Genomic DNA, 23,276 nt, shown 5'->3' with positions numbered 1-23,276 from the left:
CTGGGACTCAGCAGGGGACATTCTACTCTAGCTATGGCCTCAAGTGTCAGACTCAGCTACTCTTCCTGCCCGACCTCTGGTCTCCCTCCTCCTGGGCCCACCCCTTCTGTTACAGAGTGACCACAAGGATCCGCCCCAAAGGAGGACCCCAGGAGACATGGGCCACAAGGCCTACACTCCAGGAGGTCTGGAGGGGAAACTCGAACCCAAGAAACCCCCCAAGGCTCCCATTGTGTTTCCTACGTTAAGTCCTACCTTTTTAAAGTCCCTCGTCTAGTGGCCTAATCTCTTGGGGGCTCATTTGCCTCTTCTGTTAAGTAGAATAATTAGTCCACCAAGCTCATGGTTGATGTGAGGTTGAAATGACTTAAAACATGGAGAGGGCTTGGTGTTTTTAAAAAGTATAGAATCAGATCTAAATTCCTTACTCTTGGCCGGGGGCTCTGCTTTGTGACCCTGGCAGCCTCTCAGGCTGGACTCCACCCCATTGCCCCTGCCATGGCGCCCAGCCCCTGGGCTTGTTTCTTTTGCTGTAACTGACAAGTCTGATTCTGCCCTCAGGGCCTTCACATGTGCTGTTCCTCTGCTTGGACCAGGTTTCCTCCCATCCCAGGACCATCACTTCATCCTTCAGTTCTTAGCAGAGAGGTCTTTCCTTTCAGAAGTAATCATTTGTTTATTCATTCATTTATTCATTCAAGAAATGTTTTCTCAAGCACATGCCCAGCATTGTGTAAGTACTAGGAAGGAAATACAAAACCTTTGCCTCCTGGAGCCTAACCCGGGGTGCTGGTAGGGCGAGGGTCTGATGGTAACAGTAGATAAGAAAGACATATAGCATGTGGATGGTGCCACACACTGTGCTGGGGGGGGGGGGGCAGAAAGCAAGGTGGGATAAGAAATGCAGGGACATGGGATTGCAGTTCTTGTTAGGGGCACTAGAAATAATGTCACTGGGAAGGGAACACTTGAAGAAGGACCTGGAAGAGCAAGTTCCCTGGCCATCCAGTGGTTAAGAATCCTCCTTGTAACACAGGGGACTTGGATTTGATCCTGCTCAAAGAAGTAAGATTCCACATGTCTTGGAGCAACTAAGCCTGTGCACTGCAATGAAAGGTCCCACATGATGCGATGAAGATCCCGTGTGCCATAACTAAGGCCCAACACAGCCAAATAAATAGATTAATTTAAGGACGAAAAAAAAAAAAAGACCTGAAGGAGGTGTGCGAGAGCACTTCATGGTGACAGAGAGGAAGAGCCTTAGGAGCAGAGGAAATAGCACGTGCAAAGGTCCTGAGGCAGCAACTGTCCCAGAGCACGTGAGGAGCAATAAGGAGGTTGGTGTGGCTGGAGCCCAGTGAGCAAGGGACCGGTGGCAGGGAGACGAGGTCAGAGAGGCACCCAGGATCAGACTCCGTGAACCCTTGGAAGGACTTGGCTTCTACCCTGAGTGAGATGGGAGCTATGGGAGGGCTGAGAGCAGATGAGAGATGATCTGGTCTACGTTGACAGGATCCTTCAGGCTGCATGTGAGACAGGACCGGGGATGCACACAATGGGAGTCCAGGAGCTAAAGAAGAAACGTTACAGCAACCCAAGTGAGAGGCCACGGTGGCTTCGATGCGGTGGTGGTGGTGGAGGGGAGAACAGGTCAGGTTCTGCAGCAGGTTGAGGGGGAAGTCAGCAGAACATCCGGCCATGCTGTTCTGTTTATTTTGTTTGTATTCCTGCTCCCTGCCTGGCGTGTTGTGTTTGCTCACTTGCTTTTTGTCTGCCCTTCCACCAGAATGTAAGTTCTCTGAAGGCAGATCTTACCTACTTATTTGCTTACATATCTGCTGAGAACAAGGTATGATGCATAGTAAGTGCTTAAAAAATACTTGTCAATAGAAAACAAACTTACAGTTACCAAAGGGGGGCAGGGCAGGGATAAATTAGGAGTTTGGGATTAATACATACTACTATACATAAATTACTCCTTGGAAGGAAAGTTATGACCAACCTAGATAGCATATTGAAAAGCAGAGACAATACTTTGCCAACAAAGGTCCGTCTAGTCAAGGCTATGGTTTTGCCAGTGGTCATGTATGGATGTGAGTTGGACTGTGAAGAAAGCTGAGCGCCAAAGAATTGACGCTTTTGAACTGTGGTGTTGGAGAAGACTCTTGAGAGTCCCTTGGACTGCAAGGAGATCCAACCAGTCCATTCTAAAGGAGATCAGTCTTGGGTGTTCTTTGGAAGGACTGATGCTAAAGCTGAAACTCCAGTACTTTGGCCACCTCACGTGAAGAGTTGACTCATTGGAAAAGACTCTGATGCTGGGAGGGATTGGGGGCAGGAGGAAAAGGGAATGACAGAGGATGAGATGGCTGGATGGCATCACCAACTTGATGGACGTGAGTCTGAGTGAACTCCGGGAGTTGGTGATGGACAGGGAGGCCTGGAGCGCTGCAATTCATGGGGTCACAAAGAGTCGGACACAACTGAGCGACTGAACTGAACTGAACTATATATAAAGCAGATAAATAACAAGCACCTACTGTATAGCACAGAGAACTATACTCAATATCTTGGGTTTTTAAATTAATTAATTAATTTCAATGCTCCATGTCTTAGTTGCAACACGTAGGATCTAGTTCCCTGGCCAGGGATCAAACCTCGAACTCCTGCATTGGGCGTGTGGAGTCTTAACCACTGGGCCACCAGGGAAGTCCCAGTAGGCTTTTTTTTTTTTTTGGCTGTGCTGCATGGCCTGCGGGATCTTAGTTCCCTGACTAGGGATCGAACCCACATATGCTGCAATAAAGAGCAGTCTTAACCTCTGGACCGCCAGGGAAGTGCCTATAGTCAATATCTTGCAATAACCTATAACGAAAGAAAATCTGGATCACTTTGCTGTACACTTGAAACATTGCAAATCAACTATACCTCAGTTCTTTAAAATGATACTTACCATGTTTAAAAAGAAGAAGAAATAGTTGTAAAAGGAATCAAGACAGGAGACACAGCATTCTGCAAGACTGTAGGATGTGGTGATTAAATGAGCTCCACCCTCCATGATCTCACAGCCTTAGCACAAGCTGTGTCCCCTGTCTGCAGCGCCCTCCCTTGCTGCTGCTGCTTTTTTTTTTTAAAGACAATTCAGTTTCTGATCACCAGGTAACACAGTCCTTATAAAAAAACTTGAATGCTAGGCCAAATTCCCCTTTGCTGCATTTACCCAATCTTAGTGGTTTCCTCCCCTCCCCAGAAGTAACTACTGTTATCAGTGTTTTGTGTTCCTGTTATTGAAGATTTCTTCTATGTCTAACATGTGCATAAATGTATATTTCTGTAATTTAAGGAGATACGTTTATGTTCTCACATTCTCCAGTGCATCTAAGTCACCTCGGAAGTTCTGTTGGCACACCGGTTGCAGGGCCCCATTCCCACATTTCTGCTTCTGTCATGGTTTTGGGCTGAGGCCCAAGAATTTGCATTTCTAGCAATTCCCAGACAATGCTGATGTTACCAGTCCAAGGACCATGCTTTGGGAACCAGGCTCCAGGACATTGGGGCCTGGGTGCGCATTGGACTCTCCTGGGAAGTCTTTTGGTAAAAATTTAATGCAAATGTCCAGATCTTACCCCCAAGGAGTCTGATTTAGTTGTTCAGAAATGTGACCCAGGCGGTGAGGTTGTTTTTTGTTTTTTTTTTTTGGCTGCCCCACGAGGCATGTGGGATCTAAGTTCTCCTGACCAAGGATCGAACCCCACCCGCTGCATTAGAAGCATAGTGTCTTAATCACTGGACCGCCAGAGAAGTCCTGAGATGTTTTTAAAGCTCTCCAAATGCAGCCAGTTTTATGCACCCAAGGTTAATAACCCCTGCTCTAGATGTCTACTTCAGGACAAAGACAATTTTTTATTCCTACATATGTATTTAATTTTCTGTTCCTAATTAGCACACAGCTCAGTGCCTGACTTATGGTAGATCCTTAAAAATTACTTATGGTTGGGTGAGTGAGTGAGTGAATGGAGGTGAAGTGGATGCTTGGTTAGGTGGATGGGTGGGTGGTGGATAAATAGAGTAGCCTACGGGCTTCTCAGGTGAGGCTAGTGGTAAAGAACCTGCCTGTCAATTCAGGAGACATAAGAGATGCAAGTTTGACCCCTGGGTGGGGAAGATTCCCTGGAGGAGGGCATGGCAGTCCACTCTACTGTTTCTTGCGGAATATCCCGTGGACAGAGGAGCCTGGCAGCCTTCAGTCCGTGGGGTCACACAGAGTTAGACAGGACTGAAGTGACTTAGCACGAGGAACCATGGATAACTTCAGGTTGATATTGGTTTTGAGAATAAGATGTTCTGGGGAATAAAAGAGATAAGGCCCATGCAGTCCTTAGCAGCGTGCCTGGCTTGTAGGAACCACTTGAGAAATAGAAGCTATCGTTCATTACCATTTAAGGCAAAATTGGATTTGAATTTTATCCCGTCTTCTGGAAGGAGGAGGGAAAAAGTTATGGAACTAAGGAAGCAAAGCTGAATCAAGAAAAAAGAAAAAACTTTTTTTCTTCTAAAATGCAGACACATTTTGCAAAAGCTGAGACTATAATCTCATTAAGTGTTTCCTTGGAGAGGTGAAGTCACCGCCCTGTGAAACAAGCAGCTGTCAGATGCACTCAGGCCGCCTGCGCCGCCTCTGCCCCGGGGTGATGTGGTTTCGTTTCCAGTTTCAGTCACCGGTTCTAGCCAGGGGCTGGCAGGTTTTCCTTCATTTCCCCCAAGCCAGGTTGAGCTGCCCAGAGCTTTGCCTGGGTCTGGCCGGGGGAGGCACAGATCAACCTGACCTTTGGCATTTTGAAGCCTTTTTCAGCGGGCTTCCTGGGGGGGGCCTATGCCCCCAGAACGACCTCCTCTACCTGCACGGTGCACACGTGCACACGCTGGCCTCCTCATACAGTGCTCCCTCCTGCTGTCTCTGCCCCTGGTCTCAGTGCCGCTTAAAGCACCCACAGGAGGGAGATGAGCTGATGAAATTTACAGGCACGCACCTTCGGCAGCACAGACCGGCCTCAAGACATCTCGCATTATCTCATCTCATGGGGATCAGTTGGAAGTGGCCCCTGGGGCCCAATTAGGCAACATAATAGTGGTGGCTGCCTTCAGAATCATTAGTTTCTTAATCCTCCCAGTGAAAGGAGAGGTAAAAAAAAAAATGTGGGGACACTCAAATTGGGCTTACAATGGAAGTCGATTAAGCGAGAGCCTCAGGAGAATAGAAAGCTAATAATAGCTCCTCTGTGTTGATCAGTTACCATTTGGTAGGTACCTGCTTTGCAGCAGCCCTACAGGGATGAGATGGTGCCCCATTTTGTGGATGTGGAAACTGAGGTTTAGGGAAAGGAAGTGATGGACCCAGGGCCATACAGTTATAGTGCAGCAGAGTCAGGATTTGAATTTGACCCCTTAGCCCATGTACTTTCTTTGGAAGGAACAATAAGACAACAAATTATGAGACTTGAGTTGTAAATCTGGTCCACAGTGGGTGCATGGTAAGCACTGCTGAATGAATGAACCCACCGGTCTGTCCGTGGGTAAGTTACATCACACAATCACACACACACAGTCACACACTACCTGTGTGCCCACACACACAGACTCCAGCTCTAGTTTCCTCATATTCCATTAGATCATTTCTATTCCCTTCTTGGCCCCGGTATGCATTTGCTTTGTGACTTCTGGAATGAAGATTTATTTTTATGAAGCCAGAGTTGGGACTTCTTAGTAATTTGCAATTCCTTATGAGCCTGTGGTCTAAACTCTCATTACTCGGAGTGGGGTTTCCAGGCCTGCCGTGTCAGCGTCACCTGGGAGCTTCCTTGACCTACAGACTCGCAATCTGCATTTTAATAAGATCCCCGGGCGAATCCTGTGCATAGTCACGGTCCAGGTGATCTTCTCTGTATCCATGCCTTCTTCTGCACCTTGGTACAATTATAATTAAGTTCTTTACCTGTGTATTTGTTTACCATCAGTCTCCCCTGATAAGTGGGTTTCCCTGGTGGCTCAGACAGTAAAGTATCCACCTGCAATGCAGGAGACCCAAGTTCAGTCCCTGGGTTGGGAAGATCCCCTGGAGAAGGGAATGGCTACCCACTCCAGTATCCTTGCTTGGAGAATCCCGTGGACAGAGGAGCCTGGTGGGCTGCAGTCCATGGAGTCACAAAAAGTCGGACACGACTGAGTGACAGACACTTCCACTCTCACTCCCCTGCTAAACTGGAGTGTCCATGAGTACAGGAACCCTGACTGGTCTTGCTGATTCTTGTAACCCATTACCTACCACATGCCTGGCATGTGGAAGGTGGTGAATGAATGAATGAGATCACCCTGAGGCTCTGGCTATCTGTTTAGCTAATCCTTCTCCCTTCACCCGTAGGAAGAAGGGACTTAGAGCTTTCAATTCACAAATGAAGGAGGCTCTCCACCCCTCCCTTGAGAGCCAGCTGCCCCAGTTTCTGTGTTAACCACATCCCTCGGAGACACGTCATGAAGCTTGGCGTAAATAGATTTGGCTACGGTGAGTCAGGTCACCAGGGCTGTTTTTACCACTGGCAGCCTGGATTTAGTGCTAGTGCTAAGTCACGTCCCACTCTTTGCAACACTATGGACCATAACCTGCCAGGCTCCTCTGTCCCTGGGATTCTCCAGGCAAGAGTACTGGAGTAGGTTGCCATTTCCTCCTCTAGGGGATCTCCTCAACCCAGGGATCGGACCCACATCTCAGGCGTCTCCTGCATTGGCAGGCAACTTCTTTACCACTAGTGCCACCTGGGAATACCCAACATGGATATAAGTCACCGTCAACGTGGATATAAGTTGCCATCAGTGATTCTGCCATTGCCCCCAGTCTTGTCCACCATGCCATGTTCAGCGGCATGGCCAAGTCTGAGAACAGAACACTGTAGTCAGTAGGAAGGGCATCTCCACCTTCCAGACTCTGGATCCCACCAGCATCAAAGGGCTGATGCTGCGACAGCCTGTGAGGTCTTCACCACCCTTGGGTCTCACTTGAGAACAAGAGTTAACACGTCTTCTGCCCCTGCGCTAAGGGTCCCATGTTTGTGATGGGGCAACCAGGAACAGTATGACCTCTCCCCCTCGATTGCCAGCATGCCCTCTGGGCCTGGGACACTGGCCTCATGGAGAGACTCATGACTGAAGTCCACATTCTCTATCCCTCTGGCAAGCTTGGGTGCAATGGGCGTGCTGCTGTCCAGAGGGTCATGCCTGCACCCAGGGGCATTGCCAAGTCTGTGGGCCAGACCATTCCTAAGCTGCATGGAATGCCGTCTGGCATGGTCTCCACCCCATGTAAGTCTAGCTCTGACTTACCATTTGGAGAAAGTTGTCACATACAACAGGAGCCAGAGAGTGGTGACTCGGGGGGTCCCTGAAAGGTGTCCAGGGCTACCCCGAGAACCACCCCATGTAAGTCTAGCTCTGACTTACCATTTGGAGAAAGTTGTCACATACAACAGGAGCCAGAGAGTGGTGACTCGGGGGGTCCCTGAAAGGTGTCCAGGGCTACCCCGAGAACCAGGCTGTTCCTACGACATGAACAATAATGCCTCTTCCACCTTGCATGCTGGGGTTGGCGTTGCCCCACGACCACTCCATCAGGCCCTTTCCTGATACACAGAGGATGTATGGCTCCAACTGCAGCTGGGCCTCCTGGTCCGCAGGACTAATATCCCTGGACCCCAGCAGAGGAAGAGAGAGGCTCTCTGCTTTCGGAGATTCCCTACCCCACCTCTGCACCCAAAGAGTTGAGCATGGCCGTCCTTGACACAGTCCCACTCCAGGGCCCACAGGAAGGGAAGGAACTTGAGGACCCAGTGTCGTCACATCCCGTCAGGATTCTCGAGGAGGTCCGTGCCAGCCTTACCAGGGAAAAAAGGAAGAAGAAAGGGAAAGAGATTATTCTCTATAGAATACATTCATTTTCCAGGTTCTCAATTCTCCCAGGCATCTTGGATTCAAAAAAGTTAAATGTGATACCAGTTTAAAAAAAAAAAAAATAGGAGAAAGCTTACGCTTTTCAAAAAGCACATCATCTGCAGAAGGAAAATCTCATAGCACTGACTGAAGGCCTGTTCCTGGCTTGTGCAGTCTTCCTGGGGGTTGTTGGGGCGGAAGAGGGAGAGGATAGGAGGTTTGCACGGCCGGAGAAGGAGACGGGCCCGCGTGGGGAGGGCAGAGCATGCAGCGGTTCAGAGGAAAGGAGGAGGCGATTGGCGCCGCGTGAACCCACAAACCAGGGCGCAGAGGTTGCAGGCATGGGAAGATGCTTTCTTCACAATCCTAGAATGCTGAGTTCATCTGAGCCCACGGGACTATTTCCATAGATTGCGATTTTTATGAATATTTACATGTTTATTAAAACACACCACAAAATGTTTAATTCAGTATCTTATGTAGTATTATTACTAAACATAAATCACACGCTTCTTACCAGTAATGAAACTGAGGCTGTTTCAGAAGGAGACGGTCCTCGGGGAAGCGGAGGAAGGGGGATATGGGAGGCTCCACCTGGGGCAAAAACCCAGAGCAGGGACATTAGCGGTGAGGAAGCGGAGCCAGGGCCTTTCCGCGGCTTTGGACCCCTGTTGGCCCGACTTTGTATAAAGACAGCACATAGGAAGATACGTTATATTACACAGTCATCCAGCACACACACACACACACACACACACACACCACATTCCCACATGTATAGCTAGAATAAAAGTTTTCCACGATTCCTTCTCGTGTGCTATGTGGCCAGTATATGCTGATGCTGTCCGTCCTATTTTATTTTTAAATTCCAGCTATAGCTTTCTAAGTGGACTTCAGGACTTGCCTCCTCACCCTAGTAGCTTGGGACTCAAACAGAATTTGACTCAACCAAGGAGATGATTAAGGAAATGGGCTTGGGACTCCCCTGGCAGTCTAGCGGTTAAGACTCCACACTTCCAATGCAGAGGCACGAGTTCCATCCTGATCAGGGAACTAAGATCCCACATGCCACAAGGCACAACCCCCCCCCCCCCCGCCACACACACACACACAAAAAGCAAATAGACTTGGGACTAAACAGCCTTAGGTTCGAGTCCCAGTTTCCATGTCCACAGGCTTGAGCAAGGCACCTCATTAGCTTTTGGAGCCTTGGTTTCCGCATGACTGCAATGAGGGTGTCCTTGTTGCATTGGGAGTGAAGTGAGTTCAGGCAGTTAACGCAGAGCCTGGCACGTGTGAGCTTGTTGGTGGGGGCTGGTTGTTGTTAATGATGATGACTGCACTCGTGGGCTGCTGTGCCCTGTTTGGGAAGCCAAATTCCGGAGCCAGACCACCTGAGCTCAGACCACGGATCTGCCCCTTAGGACCCATGCGTTCTTGAGTGCGTGATGTCAACTGCACCTCCCTTCATCTGTAACACAGGGACGGGAACAGAACCTTCCTCAAGGTGGGAGGGGGGAGGATTATGAGGATTAAAATAATGAATCCAGATAACAGGTTTAGAAGAGAGTTTGGTGATGGATAGAATCATCACCATTACCATCATCATAATCTCATTTCATCCTCACGCACCGCTGTGAGACAAATGTTTTCCCCCATTTCACAGGAGGGTGCCCTGAGCCCTGGAGACTATAGGCAATCTGCCCAAAGTCTCAGTGCTGACTCAGAGGTACAGTTGGGATTGCAGGTTGGTTTACAGAGCGGCCCTGAGCTCTGGAGGGCATGGAGTATTTCTCGGGAGGCACAGGGACACCCCTGCCCCTGCCCTGCAAACCAGGGAATGTGAATTGGCAGGTTGGTACAATCAGTCGACACGTCATCTAGAACTTGCCGGGGCTCCACACTGAGGACATTGCATTGTCTTTGTTCAAGATGACACAGCACAAAAGTCCTCCCCAGTGAACTGATGGTGTTTGAAATGATCCTCTTGGCAAAATCTCTCCCAGCAAAATTGTATCACCTCTTCATCATCTCCTGATCATTGCCTCCCAACCATGGTTGGAGGCTGAGTGCCCAGGGACACAGTCCTTGTACCAGGACTTCAGGCGTCTCCCATCTCCCTCCCCACACTCTAGTTGGAGCCTTGGAGACAATCCAAGATGTGTCTCCCCTAAGTGCTGGAGCCAGCCCCACCTGAACCCCACGGACTGAAACTGGGGAGGGAGAGGAGGAATATTAATGTGATGTCCTCAGAAGGAAGGAAAATGGGTGTTGGATAGCCAAAGCCAACCAGTATCTGCCTTTCTGGGTTTCTGGGGTTGCCTTAAAAGCAAAGAAAAGAGTGGGTCTCCATCCAGCAGTAGAAATGGTGCCAGCTGACATCTAGTCATGGGCCTAGCTCAAGCACATTCTTTCTGTCTCTTTAGTCTCCATTTCTCCATCTGTACAATGGGTGGGGGGATGGATTCCACCCTGATGTTTGAAGATGCTATAGATTGTATATACATAGTCCTTCACTTAGTACCTGGAGACAAAGCACACCCAGAGAAGGCTTTTCAAGAAGGAAAAAGTGCTACATTGATGTGGCTTGGATAAGCTTGTGTGCTTGAGAAAGTCCCTGACAGCAACTCCATGAGTTTCTTCCCCCTCAACCTGGCATCTGAAGTCACAGCTTCTGGGGACCATCTCGCTGACAGCTCAAGTCCTTCAAATCTTTTTTTCCTCTCCAGGCATCACCACATCGGCTCGGAGTGTGTCCCAGCTCTTTGCAAGGTGAGTACCCTTGCCTTAGCTTCCTCTCACTCTCTCTCCCTTTTCTCCTTGGAGGCAGAGGCTCTGGAGCCAGACTCCCTGGAGAGGAATCCCAGTGATGCTCTTAACTGGTTGAGCGACCTTAAACAAATGACCCCCACTTCCCCAGGCCTCAGTCTCCCCATCTGGAAAAAGGGAACAATCCTGATGTCTATTTCACATAAAAGACACTTAGAATGGGGTCTGGAATAGACTGTTCTGGGAGTGTTGGCTATTGTTTTCTTCTCCTTTTTTCAATCCTTTCTTTCTTTCCTTCCTGTCCTTTCCTAACATAGATTTTCTCCGTTCCTGTCTCCCTCTTGCTTCTCTATCTCTCCCTCTCTGTTTTTCCTTCCTTCCTTTCCTTTCTCTTATCTCTCTCTCCTCCTTCTTTCCTTCTTCCTACTCCACTATTCACCCAACACTGCTCAATAACCAAATCTCCTAGGAGCTCTGGAGACTTGCAGGATCAATGAGACACAGCCCCTACCCTCAGAGAGCTTCCAGTCTAGTGGGAAATGGACCAGTAGATCAGAGAGCTCAATATGGTGAACCGTACAAATGCTCCACTAGGGCTGCGTCCAGGGGTCGGTGGGAGCCTGGTGATGGACAGGGCTTACCCAAGGCAACTGGGGAGCTGCCTTGTCTGCACCCCGCAGTGTGAGAAGCCCCAGCCTTGGCAGGATGGTCAGCATGGCCCTCCTCTGAATACTCACCTCCTCCATAGCTGGATATTCTCTTCCCCAGACGACCCCGGAGAAGCTGTTTGTAAGGAACACACTTTCTCAGCACTCCTTTCCCTCCAGAAGATATTTTGGGGGTTGTCAGTAGCAACTGAGGTCTATTAAATCTACCTAACTTGTTTTGTGGCCTTGGGGTTAGAGAGCTTCCTTGTCCTCTCTCTGGCTTTTCATTTGAGCCCCAGTTTATTCCATGAAATTCACATCAGTTTTGATGGGAAGCAGGAATTGATCATCTCGGATTTCCACCTTCTACTTCCAGATAGGTGTAAATTGGGAACATTTTCAAATAAAATTCTCTGCTCAGTGCTAAGTCCCATGCTCTGGATGTGTTTCCAGGCACCTCATAGGGTGGGAGTCTTGACTGATGAAACACCTTTCAATACTGGATCTGGTGTCTCCAGTTCAAGCGACTTTCTTATGCATCTTGGAACAAATTCCCTGACCCTTTGGCACAGAAGTTGTCAAAAGGAAAGGGGGCCTGAGAACATCTTTTTATAATTCTGTGAATTTTTACATGTGTCTCATACATGCCATTAGGCTTCATATGTAGGAGAAACTCTGGAAATGAGAAGGTTTTACTGTATTAATGTGATCAAAATGGACTCAGATACCAGTTTGGGAATCTCATTACCATCTACTGATAAACTCTGGTCAGAATGATTAGATACAGTTTGTCAAGTTGCACAGAACTTTAGAGTCTGGGTTTTTGACCTAAAGGGTCTGGGTGTCCTAGTGGAGTGGTTAAGGACGTGGCCTCTGGAACCAGGATTCAAATTGTGGATCAGCTGTGTGCATTCTCTCTGCCTCAGTTTTCTTATCTGTAAAATGGGGATGGGAATAGTAAGTGCCTCCAAGGGTTGTCACAGTTGCTATGAGATTTAAATGAGCCAGTCCACATACAGTAATCAGGACAGTGCCTGGCACATCATAGACCCAAGAATTGTCAGTGTTTTTTATCACAGGAAGGACTGCTGAGGACAATGTGAGAGTCAGAAGAAATTCTCAAATCCAGCTGAATACAGCGTCCAGGAGAGCAGACCCAGGCTTTCCAAAGCATCTGCTGTGCAAGAGAAGGGGAAAATAAGGAGTGTGTATGTTCATGTGTGAATCTCTCCTGGTATTAAAATATTGGCGACTCCAAATTAAGAAAAAGACTGCACTGGCCAAAGAAATTGCATCTGTAGATTCACCGTCTTGTCCCCATCCGGTTAGAATGAGCTAACCTTGACTTTATTTATTGCTGCCTGCAGGACTGAGTCAGTCCCAGGCCTGTCCCTGAGCAGCAGCAAAGCTCCATGGTTACAAGTGTGGGCTCAGGAGTCACACTTCCAAGTTCAGATTCTGGATTTCCCGCTTTCTAGCCGTGACTTCTGGTCTCTGAGCTTCAGTTTTCTCTTCTCTAAAATGGGAGTTAGCAGAGCCTCTACCCCAGGAAGTTGATATCAGTATTGATGTGATGTAGACCCTATCAGGCCTGTGAGACACAATGCCTAGCCTGTGGTCAGAGCTCAGGGGTTACTAGCAGTCATTGTTTTACGGACGTCGTAGGTCAGCAGCCCTTTATTTACTTTTCTAGGATTTTTTCCTAGTATTATTTATTTTTGGTTACACTGGGTCTTCATCGCCACTCACAGCCTTTCTCTGGTTGGGGCAAGCAGGGGCTAATCTCTAGTTGCGGTGTGTGGGCTTCTCTTTGCAGGGAACGTGGGCTCAGTAGTTGTGGCACGCGGGCTTTGTTGCCCCGTGGCATGTGGGATCGTCCCAGACCAGAGATCAAACCCATGTCTCCCACATTTGCAGGCAGATTCTTAACCACTAGACTGCCAGGGAAGTCCCTCAGTGGCCCTTAAGTCCTAGCCCTTATGGAACCGATTATTCATCTTGGAGTAAGGAATTCATTTGTGTTCTTTGGTTGCAAGTAAGACAAATAGACCCCAGCTGTGTTCAGATGCTCAGTTGTGTCCAACTCTTTGCGACCCAAAGGACCTAGTCTCCTCTGTCCGTAGGTATTTCCAGGCAATAATACTGGGGCGGATTGCCATTTCCTCCTCCAGGGCATCTTCCCAACCCAGGGATTGAACCCGCATCTCTTACGTCCCCTGCATCAGCAGGCAGATTCTTTCCGCTAGCACCATCTGGGAAGCCCAGACACCAGCTGATATAAGCCCGAAAGGAGCTGTTTTTTTTTTTTTTTTTTTTTTTTTTTTTTTTGAAGCATCTGGAGTAGCTCACAGTGAAATTGAAACTGGAATGATCAGGTCTTGAGAAAGACCCGGAATAGGACCGCTTCTGGGATCCAAGCAATAGGAAGGGAATAAAAACAGTCTTTTCAGAATGTGGTTGTTGGAATGAATTATTCAGCTCAGGATTTCAGTTCCCAGAATAGAATCTGATTGGATAATCTTGCACCCTATGCCCACCCCGTAGCCTAGAGCAGGGCATCTTGACTGGCAACCCTGTCAAAGCTGTATCAGTTGGGAATGTGTCTAAGGGTAGAAAGTCACAGCGGAATGGGCTCTACTGTAGTAATCAATAAACCCTGGTCCCAGTGGATTAACACAACAACGGTCTCTTTCTTACATAAAGCCCAGGAATCGCATGGATCTCTCCAAGGCAGCGCTCCTCCACAGGCTGACTCGGGGTTCCAGGGTGCAACCCTGTTGGCTCCACCTTCTCAACTGGCACCCTCCACATTTGCTGCTGAAAGAGGAGAGAGGGCAGCAGGTCTCGAGGAGACGGTTTTATTGGCTAAACTGCTGGGTTGAGCAGAATCTAGTCACGTGGTTGAATCTGACTGCAAGGGACCCAGGAAGTGTCATTTTCCTGGTGCCCAGGAAAGGAAACTGAAATAGGACCTGATGAACATGTAGGTTGTCTCTTTCCTGGAAAGAGTACATGGTGGTCCAGGGACTAGGACTAGTACTCTCATTGCTGGGACTGGAGTTCCTGATCAGGAAGGAAAGATCCCAAAAGTCGCAAGGCCAAAAAAATAAAAAATACCCTAAGGGAAATAGTGGTAGTGGTGATACCAGGAGGGAGGGATGTGCTAGGTTGGGCTTGGAGATTTAATCTTCTTTCTTCCACGCAGACCTTGCCCGCGTGTCCCACCTGGTCAGCCTCCCTCGGCCATGGCAGCCTACAGCCAGACACAGTACAGTGCAGGGATCCAGCAAGCTACCCCCTACACGGCTTACCCGCCTCCAGCACAAGCCTATGGAATCCCTTCTTACAGTGAGTACCTGACCAAGCCCTTGCTTTCCCCAGGATCCCTAACATCATGGTCTTCATTCTGCCCAGACGCTTCAGTTAAATGCAGAAAGAGGCATGCAGCCAGCCTGATTTTGGATTAGAGATAGAGAAAAAGGACAGACACTTTCAATACAGTTCAAGTTCTAGAGACTATGTCAAGGCCTCTTTTGATTGCAAGGGTAAGAAACTTAACCCAAGCTGGCTTAGAGAAAATGGAAATTTAATGATTCACATACTGGTAAGCTTGGGGACATTGCTGATATCAGGTATGGCTGGATCCAGGTGCTCAGAGGATATCAGGAGGAAAATGTCTCTCTCCATTTTCCGATGTTTTCCTCTGAGTTATCTTTACTTCTACCTGGGTTCTGCCAAGATAATCTAGAACTGAGATAAGGTGGCCCTTGGATATTTTTTAACCTATAATATATACTTGACATTTGCAAAATTAATTGCCAGTTTTTAAATCGAAAGTGTTTACATAGAAATTCGTATTTCTAATGTCTTTGAAAAAAAACAAACAACAGATGACTGGGCAGCACTGGGCCCACATTTTTGCATCAACAGTAGGTAACTGTGTAGGGCTGACCCCGTTAGCCTTTGTTGGCCACAGTCCTCTCCTAGCCCTCATTACTCACTTAAATTAGCTGCCTGAAGACGTTTAAGCTTACAACCCCTGGCCTAGAAGGAGAAAAAACAAATGAACTTTTAAAAATCGTAGCTTAAAGCATAAATTCAAATTATGATTCATGGGATGAAGGAAGACAAGATCGTGAAATGGAACAGAACAAGGAAGATTTAACTTGGGTTCCAGCTCCAAGAAAGGTCTTTTACACAAGGAGCTGTCATCTGAGAACTGAGAGATGACCGTTAGTGAGCACGGGAAGAGAGGCATCCAGGCAGAGGATGCCTGGGAATCCTGGGGAGATGGGTTTGGCAAACCCTAGAAGCCCCGTGGCTGGAACACAGGACCTAGATGAGACAGGCGAGATGGGCAGTCTTAGCACCTGGGGAGGACTTTATTCCAGTGAAACAGGAACTTAAACATAGGTCTATAAACAGGTCTATAAACATAGGGCTATCTGATGCAATCTGGGGTTTTTAAAGATCACTTTGGGGCTTCCCTGGTGGTCCAGTGATTAAGAATCCACCTTGCAATCAAGGGACACTGGTTCAATCCCTGATCCGGCAAGATCCCTCATGCCTCAGAGCAACTAAGCCCGTGCACCCCAACTACTAAGCCAGCGCTCTAGAGCCCACTCGCTGCAACCGCCAAAGCCCGCCTGCCTAGAGCCTGTGCTCTGCAACAAGAGAAGCCACTGCAGCGAGAAGCCCCACACGACAATGAAGAGTAGCCCCTGCTTTCTGTCATTTGAGAAAGCCTGCGTGCAGCAACAGAGACCCACCACAGCCAAAAAGTAAATAAATGTATCTTTAAAAAAAAAAAAAAAAGATCACTTTGGCTGCTGTGGGGAGATTGGATTGGAGAGAAGCAAGAGGAGAAACAGGAAGGCAGATTGGGAGACTGATGAAGCCTGGAGTGGAGTGATGGTAGAAGCCTGCTGGGGGCAGTAGACAGACAGAGATAGACATATTCAAGAACAGTTGTGGCGTTAGGAGTGACAAGTTGTGGGACACTGGGTCGCAAATCCATCAGAGACGCCATCACTGAGATGCTGTGTCTTTGAGATGCTGTATCACTGAGATGCTGCCACCCACAGTCCTCAGGGCTCTGTATCCACTCATTCTTTTAAGCCCCCACTCAACTCTTGAAGGAAGGACCAATCATTATCCTCTTTGAAGAGATAAATAAATAGAGGCTCAGAGAGGATAAATAACTCGCCCAGGGTCCCCCAGTTGGTCAGTGGTAGAGGTGGAATTACACTCAGCAGCCTGGGCTCTGGAGTCCAAGCCCCTCACCGCTGAGCTCTGCTGCCTGAGCACACATTTCAGAAATCCTGGGGGATTACCTGTGATGGACCTCGGCCAACTGGTGTGGGCATCTTTTCTAACTTCTGTCCCTCCTGTGCCAGAAGACAGGTGATAAAATCACAGGTGAGTCACCTGCCTGGCTGACAGTCAAGACACATGAAACCAGATTATTTTTCAGCATAAAAGAGAACCCTAGCCCTGCTTCCAGACAAAACATGGCATCCGGTGGAAATTAATTTGGTCAAAAGTCATTTTTCAGTCCCAGTTACTTTCAGAGGCTCTCTGCCCTCAGAATACAACATAAGGGGCAAGGCCACATATCCTGGGTTCACACCCCACCTCTGCCCCTTAGCTGGTCCTAAGACCCAGGGCGAGTCACCTCCTTCATACAATGGGAGTGATACTAAGTCTGGCTTCCTAACCATTGTTGTTGCTGTAAATGGGATCATCTACATCCAGTATCAGCTACTTTTTTCTTTAAGGGGCCAGTTCCTAAGTATTTTCAGCTTTCTGGGCCATGCAGTCTCTATCACAGCCACTCAGCACTGCCGTTGGAGCATGAAACCAGCCAGACAATATGTGAACTAATGAATGTGTCTGTGTTCTAATAAAGCTTTATTTACACAAAAAAACAGTGGGCCACAGTGGGTCCACGGACCACAATGTGTCAGCCTTTGATCTATATTAAGGGCTTAGCTCACGGGGCCTGGCCCAAGGGAAACGTTCAGTCAGTACAGTAGCAGCCAGGCTGCCATACACCTGGTATGTCCACATCACTGAGTAATGACAGGTGGGCTGAAAAGCCCTTTCCTTTCACACATGCCTGTGTCAGAGCAGGCGGTGTTTGCTCACCGTCTGGACAAACCTTGTTGAATCTTGTTAGGAAACTTTTCTCCTTGCTCCTTGGCAAATTGCGTTATTACCTTTGTTTAAATAGCTGCAGGGAAATAATAACACAGTTGAGCAAACCAGAGGCAAGGAGGTCAGGAGTGTGGAGTACTTTTTTCTCAATTTGTTACGCAAACACAATGTTATGCAACTTTTAAGACATATGTAAAAGAGTAGCACTATAAATAACCGTGAGCTGACCATCCAACATGAAAAATAAAGGGAGGTTATCTCCCTTTCTTGTCAAATACCCACATCCCTGGATTTGCTGGTTACTGCCCCTTTCCCTTTATTAATATCATTGCTCTGCCTTTCTTTGGACTGCTATGTGTGCTCGGGCGTGTCCAGCTCTTTGCGACCCCATGGACTGTAGCCCTCCAGGCTCCTCTATCCATGGGATTTTCCAAACAAGAGTACTGGAGCCGGTTGCTGTTTCCTTCTCCAGGGGACCTTCCCGACCCGGGGGTCAAAACTGTGTCTCCTGCATTGGCAGGTGAATTCTTTACCAGTGTGCCACCTGGGAAGGCCTTATGTAGGGTAGAGGTTGGCAAACTTTTTCTGTAAAGAGCCTGATAATAAGTATTTTGCGCTTTGTAGGCCATACAGTGTCTATCAAAGCTACTCAAGTCTACCCTGTATTTTGATAATAGCCACAGATAATACATAATTGAATGGGTGTACAGGCATGCCTTGTTTTACAGCATTTTGCTCTCTTATGATTCACAGATACTGTGGGGTTTCTTTTTTTGTTTTGTTTTGTTTTTTAACAAATTGAAGGGCCGTGCTTTGAGCTAGTCTGTCATGGCCATTTTTACATTTGCTCACTTCATCTCTCTGTGTTACATATTGGCAATATTTTGGACTTTTGCATCATGTCTATATTTGTTATGGTAATCTGTCATCAGCGACCTTTGGCGTTACTATTGGATTGTTTGGGGGCTCCATGAAATGGGCCACATACGATGGCACATTTAATCAACCAGAGTTGCGTTCTGACTGCCCACCAGCTGGCCGTTCCCTCATTTCTTTCCCTCTCCTCAGACTTCCCTGTTCCCTGACACACAACAATATGGAATTAGGTCAACTAATAACCCTTCGGTGGCCTCAAAGTGTTCAAGTGAAAAAAAAAAGTCACACATCTCTCACTTTAAATTGTAAAAATGCTAAATTTTTTTTTAAATTAAACAGGAAACCAGAGGCAAGGAGGTCAGGAGTGTGGAGTACTTTTTTCAACAGGAAGTCCTGTTGAAAGCCTAGACAGAGGACAGCGAGGCTCCAGCACCAAGTTAGCCAAGTTGCTGTCATAAGTGTCGGTGAAGTCGTGTACCATCTAGTGCATAAAACCCCTTCACACCCATTACTGAGAGGCACCAAGAGAAAGCAAAGAAAACCCAGACTTCAGAGTTACCTGCTAATCGCAAGACTCTGATTAAGTGGCCTGGTTTTCTGAACCTCAGTTTCCACATCTTTAAAATGGGGAGAAACTTCCCTGATGGTTCAGTGGTTAAGATACCATGCTTGCACTGCAGGTGGTGCAGGTTCGATTCCTGGTCCGGGAACTAAGCTCCCATATGCCTGCCTCTCAGTTTGGCAAAAAAAAAAAAAAAACATAAAATAAAATGGGGAAAGTCATATTGCCTAGTTCATGGGATTGTTGTGAGTACCTCATTCACAGCTTTAGATATTCATTCATTCCCTTTCTTTTCGTCTCCCAGCAATCCTGCCAGTGGGAATCAGCATCTTATTTCATAAGGGAGGGGGTTGGAGGAGAAACTGTCCAGGTCACCAAGTAATGAAGCAAACCGTCAGTCCTGGGCTCCTGCCCAGACCACTTGAGTCAGAATCCATTGTTTTTTACCACATTAAGCATTCTCTTTATTTATGGGGGTGAATGGGTGAGAAGGAGGGAAATCATAACTACAAAACCATCCCCAGAACTAGCAGTGTCCTATTAAAAAAATGCAAATTTAAATAGTATTGAAATACTGTTTTACACCTATAAGATAAAGATAAGCAATATAAGAGTAAATAAGCAAATAAGAATGTAGAGTCAGGCAGGAAGCTGACCACATGTGCAAAAGATGAGATCCACTTAGCCTGCCTTTCCCTTTATCACTCTTGAACACGTCCTAGGATGTAAAAACAAACAAAAACACCCAAAAAAACTGTGGTGAAAAATAGCACCTTAAAAACCAACCTCCATGTCTCAGAGACAGTTATGGGAACCATGGTGACCTGGAAACTCACAAATTGGGGAGCTTCTGGAGACAGTGTATTGTCATGTGGGAACATGGTCATGAGGTTTCTAGATCATCCTGTTGCTCAAGAGAGGCCATAAGTCTAGATTTTGGGGGTGAAATCTCCTGATTTTTAAACAAAAACAACCAATTTCAGGTTTTCCTTTAACATACACAGGCCAAGAAGGACACGTGGGACTGAGTTAGAGCTGAAATCATGCTGTCTTGATTCCGCAGCTCTTCTGCGGGTGACAAGGAAGCATCCTAATTGTGTGTGCCTGGTGCTTCTTTTTCCCCTTCCAAGGCATCAAGACAGAAGACAGCTTGAACCATTCCCCCGGCCAGAGTGGCTTCCTCAGCTATGGCTCCAGCTTCAGCACCCCAGCCTCTGGACAGAGCCCGTACACCTACCAGATGCATGGTGAGTGCAGTCCTGCGCCCCTCCCTGCCGTCTCGAAGGTACTGCCTGAGTCGGGTGTCCAGTCGTTCATTCATTTATTCAACAGCTTTATTGAGTACCTACTATGTGCCAGGACCTATCTCAAGTAGCGGAATTGCAGTGGTGGGCAGAGGAGATAACGACTTCTGCCCTCATGGCAATTACAAGGGCAGGAGGGAGAGACTGACAATTAAACAAGGCAGCAAATAGCAAATGGCTAATTTCAGAAGGGGTTGAATGCAATGAAGCCAATAAATGGACAGAGAGTGATGAATAGTTGAGGGGTCCGGAGAGGTGGGAGAGGTAACTTTAATAGTCATCAAGAAGGCTCTTGGAAGATGTGACATAGGACAGAGGCCTAAGTATGAGGCAGAACCAGCCCTGCGCAGACCAGGGGAAAGAACATGCCTGGCAGAAGGAACAGCCTGTGCCAAAGCTCTGTGGGGGGGGCGGGGGAGTGTCTTAATGTGTTTAGGGCACAAAATAGGGGCCAGTGGGGCTGGAGCAGGATTAGGAGGATATAAGAGGAGAGAGTCTGGGGGAGAGCAGGGCTAAAGCATGCAAGGCCTTGAGGGCAGAGGGGAGGTGTTGGCTTTGATTTGAAGTGTGATGGGACAGGCAAGTCCATTGTAGACTCAGAGAAGTGACAGGTGTTGGGAATACTGGACAGCAGGTAAAAGCATTGTTATTCCAGGCAGGAGGTTCCAGGCTCCGCATCCCCATTGGGCAACCTTAGAAAGGGAAGAAACTCCAGTGTGACTCCCACCAACCCCACATACCCTAAGGAACTGGCCTGCTGCATTCTCCTGTTCCCACCTGTCACCATCCAAAGGCCCCTTCCCTTCTCTGGTGCCCCGTGGGGAGTGTGTTGGAGCTGACACATGGAGTAGAGGGCTGATGGCAGTAATTCGGGGCATCCTCACCCTGGTATTCTTTTTTTCCTTCTTGAAAGCTGGTACGAATGACTACCAAGAGTCTGAAAAGTAATGTGTAAAATTAAAAGAGTAATGACAAGGTGGTGGGCTAATGCATGATGCTACATTTCTCTGAAAAAAAAATCTTTGCAAGTTTTGCTGCTTTGTCTTTTTAATTAAGGAAACAATTTAAAGTGATGTTAAGGGCATCATTTCAGGAAAAGGCATTATGAAGAGACAGCAAATGATCTTGGGGGTATGTAAGAGAAAGGAGGTGATGAGCATTAATGCCCAGACGTTGGAAGACCGTCCATGTAAAGATTTGCAGTAGAGTTTGTTGATGACACCATCAGCTAACGTTAACTTAGCATTCACCACATGCCACACAAACTGGCTTATGATCTCATACAACCTTCATGACACTCCACAAAGTGTTGGTTCTAGTATTATTTGCAGGAGACAGAACTGAGTCATAGAGGGATTGCCTTACCCACCCAGCATCACTGCAAGGAGCTTAGATTTTACTGCAAGTGCAGTGAGAAACAGGCTGCAAGAAGTGTCTTGGGGGCCTGGTGGATTCCCAGCCCCAAACCAGACTCAAAGCCTGCTCTTCGCTGTGGTACCTCCTGCCTCCTTTGCTTCTGTTGGCACCTCTGTCTCCCTGGGGGTCTTTTCTGAGTCCCACTGAAGGGGATAAGGTGCTGGGACCCATCTTCAGGTGGGGAGTAAACAGTAGCACAATCCTGATCATAAAGGCTTGTGAAGACCCTGAACTTTAACTTATCTTTGGATTGATCTTAACCGTGGTGTTGGAGAAGACTCCTGAGAGTCCCTTGGACTGCAAGGAGATCCAACCAGTCCATTCTAAAGGAGATCAGCCATTGGAAGGAATGATGCTAAAGCTGAAACTCCAGTACTTTGGCCACCTCATGTGAAGAGTTAACTCATTGGAAAAGACTCTGATGCTGGGAGGGATTAGGGGCAGGAGGAAAAGGGGATGACGGAGGATGAGATGGCTGGATGGCATCACCGACTTGATGGACGTGAGTCTGAGTGAACTCCGGGAGTTGGTGATGGACAGGGAGGCCTGGCGTGCTGCAATTCATGGGGTCGCAGAGTCAGACACGATTGAGCGACTGAACTGAACTGAACTGAACTAACCATCTTAACCAGTTCTTTTTTCAGCTTTTCCAATAGAAATGTATGTGACTGTCTCAGGGCTTCTAAGGAGACAGACAGTGAACAATTAAATAAGTCGATCATAACAGATTGTGCTAAATCGCGTGAAGAACCAAACAGGGCGCTGTGATGGGCCTTGATGAAGGGAGTGGTGATGGACGTTGCCCAGATGGTCAGGAGGCCTGAGTGGTGGAAAGGAACCAGCCTGTGAATAGCTGGAGACTGGACAGCCCAGGCAGAGGGACCGGCGGGAGCAAAGGTCTGGAGGCAGGAAAAGGCTTGCAGTGCTGAAAGACTCCAATGGAGACTTGAATCTGGGGGTAGTGAGAAAAGGATATGAGACTGGAAAGTGAAGCAGGAGGCACCCCTGGACTGGGACGTAGAGAATATGTTATTTCTTCTCTGGTCCATATTACAAAAGTTACAGGAGGCGGGCTCCATCAACGCTGCTTCAAACACAGTGAACATGAGGAAGTGGCTTGCCCAAGGGCCAGGAAGTGATGAGAGCTGGGATTCAGAGTAGAGTTCCTGAGCCTGTGCTGTTCCCTTGCAAGTGCTGTTTCCCAGACTCCTTCAGACTCCAGACGCTGCCCTTGTTCTGCAATTACACATTCCCCTTGATCTTCCCAGCAGCTCTGTGACCTAGGTTCTGTTGTATCCCCATCTTACAGGTGGAAAAACCGAGGCACACCGTGGTAAAGTGGCTTGCCTAAGGTCACCTGGCTGTGGCAGTGGGATTTCAAACCAGGCAGTTCCCGTCCAGAGCCCAGGCACATAACCCCAACACTAGTCCGCTTCCACACTCTCATAGATCCTTCTAGAAGACCAACCTCCATGGATGAGCCCTGGCCCAGACCCCACCCCCATCAGCCCTCACAAATAGAAAAACATCTCCTGACCCACTCCCACTGGACCATGGGAACAGTCCAGG

The 23,276-nt window shown here is 47.9% G+C and overlaps 1 protein-coding gene across 7 annotated transcripts in view; it reads left to right on the top strand.

Moving 5' to 3' along the window:
• The window catches only part of EYA2 (EYA transcriptional coactivator and phosphatase 2), a 266,855-nt gene that overhangs the window by 91,121 nt on the left and 152,458 nt on the right, over positions 1 to 23,276 (top strand). For 4 of the 7 annotated variants that reach the window (XR_011466464.1, XM_070381088.1, XM_070381086.1 and 1 more), the window contains exons 3-5: positions 10,707 to 10,749; positions 14,599 to 14,741; positions 20,118 to 20,234. Coding sequence is in view for 6 of the 7 variants with exons in the window: in XM_070381088.1 (XP_070237189.1) it covers positions 10,707 to 10,749; positions 14,599 to 14,741; positions 20,118 to 20,234 (303 nt within the window). In the remaining variant the exon portion in view is untranslated. Of the gene's footprint in view, positions 1 to 10,706; positions 10,750 to 12,472; positions 12,602 to 14,096; positions 14,235 to 14,598; positions 14,742 to 20,117; positions 20,235 to 23,276 lie in introns of those variants that run through there. The other 3 variants (XM_070381089.1, XM_070381090.1, XM_070381091.1) reach the window with 3 other exon arrangements.

Source organism: Bos mutus, chromosome 13 (genome assembly GCF_027580195.1).
Source record: "Bos mutus isolate GX-2022 chromosome 13, NWIPB_WYAK_1.1, whole genome shotgun sequence".
Lineage (NCBI taxonomy): Eukaryota > Metazoa > Chordata > Mammalia > Artiodactyla > Bovidae > Bos > Bos mutus.
Note: the sequence above shows the minus strand (reverse complement) of the source record. Positions and strands in the feature narration are given on the sequence as shown.